The sequence below is a fragment of the Rhinichthys klamathensis genome, unplaced genomic scaffold (assembly GCF_029890125.1).
Source record: "Rhinichthys klamathensis goyatoka isolate OS25496 unplaced genomic scaffold, OSU_Roscu_1.1 h1tg001043l_1, whole genome shotgun sequence".
NCBI lineage: Eukaryota > Metazoa > Chordata > Actinopteri > Cypriniformes > Leuciscidae > Rhinichthys > Rhinichthys klamathensis.
Window position 1 is genome coordinate 357,925 of NW_026607318.1, and position 8,588 is coordinate 366,512.

General features: G+C 37.9%; 1 protein-coding gene across 1 annotated transcript; it reads left to right on the forward strand.

Moving 5' to 3' along the window:
• The first annotated feature begins 1,500 nt into the window (after window positions 1–1,500).
• prrx1a (paired related homeobox 1a) lies at window positions 1,501–7,048 on the forward strand. The gene is made up of 4 exons (XM_056244666.1): window positions 1,501–2,192; window positions 4,708–4,883; window positions 5,060–5,241; window positions 6,233–7,048. The coding sequence occupies exons 1-4, from the start codon at window positions 1,946–1,948 to the stop codon at window positions 6,363–6,365; spliced, it is 738 nt and encodes a 245-aa protein (XP_056100641.1). The 5' UTR covers window positions 1,501–1,945; the 3' UTR covers window positions 6,366–7,048.
• Window positions 7,049–8,588: the final 1,540 nt, after the last annotated feature.

The following is an 8,588-nucleotide window of genomic DNA, read 5'->3' on the forward strand; positions in this document are numbered from 1 at the left end:
TTATTACTGTAATTTTGTTTTAGTGCATAAATGTATTTCTTTATCCATATTCAGATTCTTCTTAAGCCCTGCTCGTGAAGAAAAACATGCTATGGAGGGTGATTAAAGCTTTTGTTTCTGGTAAACTATATGGGACTGGTTTTGTTACCCTGTATTCCTCAAATTTCATTTTTCAAAAAGACTCAAGGTTTCGATATGTGGCAGATTTATGGGCAGAGTAAAATAATAACAATAAAAGCAAAGCCTTGCGCTGGCACAGCTAGGGCAGCGAGCTGGGCTTCGAGGGAGAAATGGGATCTTGGGGAAAACTAATGATGAAGAAAGATCTCCTCAATCCAAGCTCCTTAATTAAATGCACGGAAAGAACGAGAGAGGCACTGCACATCTGGATTCAATCTGCGCCCCTTTGATGGCATCAAGTGTTCTTTTCCCAGACCTATAGGCTAGGAGGCTGACGGAGGCAGCATGGAGCCAGAACTCCTGTCATTGCGACACATGCAGAGCTCGATCCCCTCCTGTCGAGAGACTCTTTAAAAGCGCACGCAACGCTTCCTTCATCCTCTGCAAACCGATTCAAAAAGAACAACATTTTAGTGTCACATCATGGACTGAACGCACGATACCCAAGAGTTTTGCCAGTGTGTAACTTTGAACATTTTAAGTGTTCGTGTTAATATAGCTTAACATCAGTTAACAGCCTGTGATTTGAGGTTACAGACTATTTTATGCATGCAAAAAAGTGATTGTGATGAACACTAAGACATTTAGGCCTAAATCTGTTCAGTTCCAAGTGAAAAGGAACAAAGGGGGAAAATAATGATTTTCGAGATGATAAAAGGACGTTGGACCAAAAATTACGACAATGAAAAATAAATAAAATAATTTCAAGGTATTTTTTGACAAAATGTGCTCTTTCATAAAAAGGTCTAAACATTATTGATGTTTATGGGGGGGGAAACGCATGACAACAAAAATGGCGTCTGTTAGGCTACGCTATTGATTTGGATTAACAGGCCTCTATATGACAACAAAAACCTACTTCTTCTTCTTCTTCTTCTTCTTCTTCTTTTTAAAGAAATAATAAAACCAGAGGCCTGTCTAAATTTAATTAGACATTGTAGTCTTTGACTATATTTGACCCAAAATAAATATCAGTGACTTTTAATTCAGAAAGGTAGCCTATAGCCTACCATGGTCATCATTTGTAGGATATTTTTGTAAATCGCATTTTTGATGTATTTCTGAATAACTCGAATACTGTACCCGGACCACCCCCAAAAAACTATCATAACTATTTTAATTAATTTTATCATAACTATTTTAATTGACCGATTATTATTACGTTTTTCAGTGTGGATGTTAGGGGTTGAGAAAATAGATAGCCTTTTGCTTTGTTGAACGTTAGTAACGCCGACAAAAAAAAAAAACATTGACACGTAATTAGGACTTCTTGTATGTCTATCATCCCTCCCCAGGGCAAATGCTCGTGTATTTGGCTTGCAGGCTCCCCCCTCAGCGCCAGTCTGCGCCGTTTGAAGTACCGGAGAAAGGAGCTGAGAGAGGCTCGTCCGACCTCCTACTATTGGGCGTAAATCGTTCATCTGTGCCATCAAACATTTCTCGCCAGATTACTCCTTCCCTCACTCTCGGAATGAGAGGAGAAAGGCTCTGTTGCAAAAACTAAGAGGGAGTCGTCGGGTAGAAAAAGACGAAGACTTTGGAGTTCTATATTTGGAGATGTCTTTTGGTGATGCCTTTTTCCATAACGACGCATGATTGTCAAGTAAAAGAGCGATAATTACGCTCGTTTGGATCCATATGACATTGACCTACGGATGTAGAAATCAAAATCGATCTGTTTGTCGAATATAGAGTGATTGTGTGAAGTCAAGACTTAACCCATGTTGGTTAAAGGTAGATATCTTGGGTTTCGTCAGTTTGCGTCATGACTTCCAGCTATGCTCATGTAATGGACAGACAAGCCACGTTTCCTAACCGACTGGAGAGTCCGATCACCGCGAATCAGGATCATTTACAGGCTAAGAAGAACTTTTCCGTGAGCCACCTGTTGGATCTGGAGGAGGCGCGGGAGATGGTGGGAGCTCAAGCGGAGGAGAGCGCGGGGGAGGCGGGCAGGAGTATGCTGGAGTCTCCGGGACTGACCAGCGGCAGCGACACGACACAGCAGGAGAGTAAGTGCATGAGCAGAGCAAGATCCCAGAGATTCTTTCAATATTTAAACGTTATAACATTAAAGTATCAGGACGGATTCGTCCTAATTTAATAAGAATAATTAATGGCGATCAAGATTTCAACTTAAAAAAGGAAAGGAAAAAGAGCTTCACTGACATTAGCCAGCCAGCTAGGGTCTCCCAATTATTTAACAAGAGTAAATGATGAATTTGCACACGCTAATATTCTTTGGTATGCCTATAGCTTTCACACTATGACCTAATAGCCTAGATCGATGTGTTTAGCACCTTAGCGTGCCGAAAACGGCCCCGTTAGCAGATGAGTGACAATGAGTAGCCTACCGAAAGATGCGGGTCACTAGGCACCCATATTAGCGTTACAGAGGACACGAGTCCCACTCCCAACTCTGAATGCGTGCTTCATTTACTACCTGCGTTAAGTTAACAATTAATACATGAAATTAATAGTGTGTTGTGTTGTTGCTTTAAACAATAGGCTATACGTAAATAAAAAAAATAGCCTACAGCCAGGTGTAATAGTTTTCTTCGATAGATTCCATTAAGGTTTGTTAAAATAAAACAATATCAAAACAACTTTTTAAACTTTAAAAAGCAAAGTGATAATTTTGCTAACTTTTCATAGGCCTAGTGTAATTCTGCAGGTGTAAAACACTGTACAGTCATTTTACCAGTCGGACAGTTTCTATTTATTTAATATTTTCCCCCTAAATGAAGCCAACAGCAAGTGATCTCGGATCTGCAAATTCATAATAGGAAATAAAGGCCTACTAGATATTGTAAACCTTATAGAGCTATACGATTTAGATTTAAATAGTCCAAAGTTTCAATGAATTAGGCTAATTAGGCTACTTTAGCTACTGAATGAAAGTCAATAAATTGGTTAGACCGTTTACATTTTCCAAAGACTACTTGGGTAATATTATGTTTACCAAAACTGTTCGTTTAATTTGATACATTATGATTTATTAACATAAACCTTGTATATTTTTATGCTTCATATCCGTAAATTTAAACTTGAAACATTACGAAAATTATTAGGCCTCTAGACCCTCTTGCAAAAATTACAGTCTTGCTTGTTTTGCGAAAACTATATGCCCTAATGGGCTTCAACCAAGCCAAGAAAATTAAAACTAAACAATATTTCTAAACAATAATCATTTTAATAAATAAACGTAAATAAATATTAATAGTTGGGTGCGTGTAGGCTATTTCGTATGTCGGAGAAATAAAAGGCCTATATACTAGGCCTACCACACGATTTAAGACTCGAGGGCATTTAGGACTCGGCTATAGGCTAATTCCATAAATATACACGATAAATTCGAGATGATTTTCGTTGTCACCAAGCACACAGCTGTCACATGTAGAGCTGTTCATGCTCTGGGCCTAGTACTGATAACCTCTTCTTTCAACTTTCTTCTGACTTTACGGCCTTGTAGGAATTGGGGCGAATCAATTCGTCACCGGGGTATTTTCTCCCTCTCTGGGAAGTTTTATGGAGCGATTTAAGAACTGATTGATGTGGCCTATATCCAAACTAAGAGGAGTGAGTCTGAAACTGTTTCTCCCCGGACCAAAAAAAAAAGCCTATAGACATTATACTAATTGGCATTTTACTACTAGAAGAAGCCAGAATAATTTTAGAAAGAAAAGGCATAAGACAGAAGAAAATAGATTTCATCAAATACAACAAAATAAGTGGGAAACCGATACATGTAGTTTTATTTAATATTTTGGCTTATGTCATTCTATAAAACCTGATATTTTTTTATGTTCCATTTTTGTATGTGTAATATCATTTATATAAGATTATGCTAGACTGGATGACATACAAATATTACAACATATCAATTACTTTATTTAATAACATTTTCTTCCGTTAATAAAACCCCTAAAGTTATCCTCTAAAAAAAAAATTCCGCACTGTTTATAAAAAGCAAACATCAGAAACATTGTCAAAATCACATTTCTGAAAATATTTTATGTAATCATGAGGAAAAGTCAAGAAAAAATAATAATAATTGTGCAAATTTTTTCATAAATATGATTAGGGTCTGGGGTCATATTGACCCCCAAAAGAACATATGGGGTAAGTGGGTTTTATTAACCTAAAATGTCAGTTGATAATTTATAAAATTGGAGAAAAATTGCTGATTTTTAATAAATAAGGATCAGTGTTCTTGCTTACACACTCTTTAAGCTTTGATTGGGATACGGGTTTAGGAAGGATCATCATAAGTATAATTTGTATTAATTCTCCGACTGTCCATTAAACAGTTACAAACTTACAGTTTTTCTAAGAAATGTTTGTGACTTTTGACTGAATTTCCATTCGCTAGTTTGACTTAAGCGTAATCCTAAGAATTGAATATCCTTTTTCCAGGTTGTTAGGCCGTTTATTGAGTACAGACCTGCTTTAATGGGGATATTCATGTCATCCTTAAATCTGTGTGTGTGTGTGTGTGTGTGTGTGTGTGTGTGTGTGTGTGTGCAGATGAGCAACTCAACTCAGAGGAGAAGAAAAAGCGTAAACAGAGGCGGAATAGGACCACGTTCAACAGCAGCCAACTGCAGGCCTTAGAGAGAGTGTTTGAGAGGACGCACTACCCCGACGCTTTTGTTCGGGAGGATTTAGCACGCCGAGTCAACCTCACTGAAGCACGAGTGCAGGTTAGCCATGGTCTACAGAATGTAGTCGTGCTCACTGTCGTCACATCATGGGGATGCAGCAGTAGCACATCCTTGTATTTTACCTTCTCAAACTAAACACAATGCTCCATTATGATGATAAGGCTGCTCGTCACATTATGTATATGTCTAACTGAGCACCTTTCTTGATTTTCCAGGTGTGGTTTCAAAATCGGCGGGCCAAGTTTCGGCGAAACGAACGTGCAATGTTGGCCAGTAAAAATGCCTCGTTGCTCAAGTCTTTCTCAGGAGAAGTAACAGCCGTAGAGCAGCCCATTGTCCCACGACCCGCTCCCAGACCCAATGACTACCTGTCCTGGGGCAGCTCACCATCGTACAGGTTAGAAGTCCACCTCATTTTTTTTATTTTGGTTGTGCATAAGCTATACCAATATTCTGGGTTATGAAAGTGGACGGCATCTGCATAATGTTGTCCCTCATTTAACTAAAAATGTGAATGGAAGTAGTATACTTGTGAATAAATGTTTAAAATATTCAACTATCCGACCATTTCAAATGTATAACCATGCGATTTAAACATGAAATGTGTTAGAATGAGACCTGTGTGACCAGTTACATTTGACTCAAGGTCAAGGGTTCAATTCCCATGGAATGTATACAATGTAAATTTATACAATAATTGGTAGCACTTTACAGTAAGATTCCATTTGTTATTAGTTAACATGAACTAACAGTGAACAGTTGTATTTATTAACTAACGTTGACAAAGAATAGTAAATACTGTAACAAATGTACCGCTCCATGTTAGTTAATGCATTAACTAACGTTAACTAATGGGACCTCGTTGTTAAGTGTTACCCAATAATTGCTATGTCAGTAGCTTTGGATAAAAGCATAGATTTACTTCTGCGTAACTATTCTAAAAACTGTTTATACATGGAGCTGAATTCTGCAAATTCAACCTACAGAAATTACATCAGTGATACATACCCATCAATAAGAAAAGCAGTTTAAAGGATCATTTAGACAACTCTACAGCTTGAGTAAGAAGCATTTTTATGAAAGATTTCATACCCCTTTACATTTCTGTATTTTTTTTTTATTACTGTAAACATCCTTTTCAAACTAAGGGAGTGAAAACTATTAAAAGTATTAATTATTATTAATATACAATTATTGTCTTGAAATTAGAAATGTGGTGACACAAATGCTATCCATATAAAGCTTTTCATCAAAAACATATTAACCATTTTTATCAAAGTCAATTAAAATGAATAGAGACAGAACATGCATTTCTGATCGTTTTGAATTATCCATTATTAATGAAAAGTGTGAACTCTCATCCTGACAACCTGAATTCTCCCTTACAGCGCAATGGCAACGTATTCTCCATCATGCGCTAACAACAACACAGCCCAGGGCATGAATATGGCCAACAGTATCGCCAACCTGAGACTGAAGGCCAAAGAATACAGCCTGAACCAGGTACCCACCGTCAACTGAAGTGGACAGCAGGGCTGTCAGAGACTCTGAGCGATCCCAATGTCCCCACAAAACTGGCATATATGTTGTTTTCTGTCCTCCTATATGTGCTTTACTCTTATCCATCAATTCTACAAGGAAACGAGAACTTCTCCAAGGTACCGAGCTTTCCTGAACCAATGACTGTCATGTTCTGGGCATGTGGGAAAATGACATGTGGGAAAATTCAGTTTTGGAAAGCACAAAATGGAAACTTTTCTCTGTTCGCACTCACTGTGGCAGCGTGAGTGTGGTCATCCCGTATGAAGACTGTGGCTTACTATAGATTTCTTTCTCGAGACCACAGGGATTTGATGACCTCTGCGGAATCCATATACTACAATCTTGTGGACATCTGGGAAGTTTTTAGGATTTCTCCTTGGAACTCATAACTATGCACTGATGCCACAAATTGGGATTTGGATATTTTGATTATTTGGAACTGGCTGAAATTTGGCTACCTTATTAACGTACTCTAAAATCACTCTTCACTGTTTTCAGTTTAAAACATGCCAGGGTTATTTGTTCATTTTGGCATATTCAGAACTCTTGCCATATATGTAAGTAATGAATTTGGAGCCTTGTTGATTTTACCCATTTATATTGTCTAAACATATCTAAACATGTAATATTCCTTTTGCAATAAAGATGTCCAAGCAGTTTAATGGCATTGCGCTTCGGGGTTAGAGTGTCCTCAAATGTCTTTATGGCCTGCCAGAGAACACTTCAGCATTTGCAACAATTTGACCATGTTTTTTACCACAACTATGTTCAAGATTCACTAAGCATGTATATAGACTTTTCTTATTCTCTGGTTTGTTCTGTTGCTGGCAGCAGTTCCACGTATCAGACATCGATTCCTATTTCATTATGTACTTGAAGAGGTGTTTTAGAATAAAATTAGATGAAACGTACTCCCACTATTGGCCCATTGAATTACACCATTACGTAATAGAAGGAAAAGCAGGTGAAATCATCGGGAAACCCATGAGTAGTGAGAGTTAAAGAGTTAGTGTGTTTGTGGTCTCCTATGGATGGTTGTTACTCTTTCCTTCTCTCGGTGTGAACATCTATCTTTAAACTGTAAAATAACTCTTTGTCGGGACTCCTGGGGGTTTCGTGAGAAACAGTAGAAAGCGTTGCAGAAATCCCTGCGGCTCTTTTCCTCTCCGCCCGTTTCCAACTCTGTGCTTTTCTAGGGTAAACAAAAGCAAGGAAACTACAAAATGTAGCTAATCAAACTGGTCATTTACAATGTGACCCAAACACTTCTAGCACTGTTGTTCTTCCCCTGCCAGCTATCGTTCCATTAAAGTGCCTGTGTATTTGCTTTGGATTTGAAAGCGTTTTAAAGGTGGAAGAGAAAAATCAGCTGACAGGAGCGTTCTGAAAAACAGCCTATGCGTTTTACTACCTGATGATGGAGACTTTGGTGTTGCGTGGTGAACTTTGATTCCTTTAAGCAGTCTTCAGTTCATTTTTTGTTGAACAGGAATGTTTACTTTCAAAACAGTCTGTTTATGGCACAGGAAGCGATCGTTTGAGTTTAAGTGGCCTCGGGCTGTTTTTGAATGGCTGACACTGGCTTGTTTATGTACCTGATGGCTCCCTCGGTCTGCTGATTACATGTGACCTCAAGTGACCTTAGAGACAGTCAATTGGAGGAAGGGGGTGAGCTGGTGAGTTGTTTTTCTTTTCATCTGTCTCTTTCAGCTCTGTGAAAGAAATCTGTCAGCTGTCATCACTGTAATGTGCTCCAACAATTTGTTTACATCATGTTTTGCGGTATAAAATGAGATTCTCACACAGCATTGCTGAAAATCGTAGGTGTCCGTGCACTAAATTAGTGCACTTTATTTATTGTATCAGTTGATATTGGCTATTTTATTGTGCATGCTCATTTACTCAATTTTTACATATTGATTACCTTTGCTATTATCTAATGCTCACTTAAAAATTATATACACTGCTGTTCAAAAGTTTGGGTTCTGTGATTATTACTTTAGGATATTAATACTTTTATTCAGCAAGGATGCATTTCAAATGGGCAAAAGTGATAGTAAAATATTTCTATTTCAAATAAATGCTGTTCTTTTGCACTTTCTTTTCATCAAAGAATCCTGAAAAAAATGTCACTTTCCACAAAAATATTAAGCAGCACAACAGTTTTCAACACTGAAATGTTTCTTGAGCAGCAAATCAGCA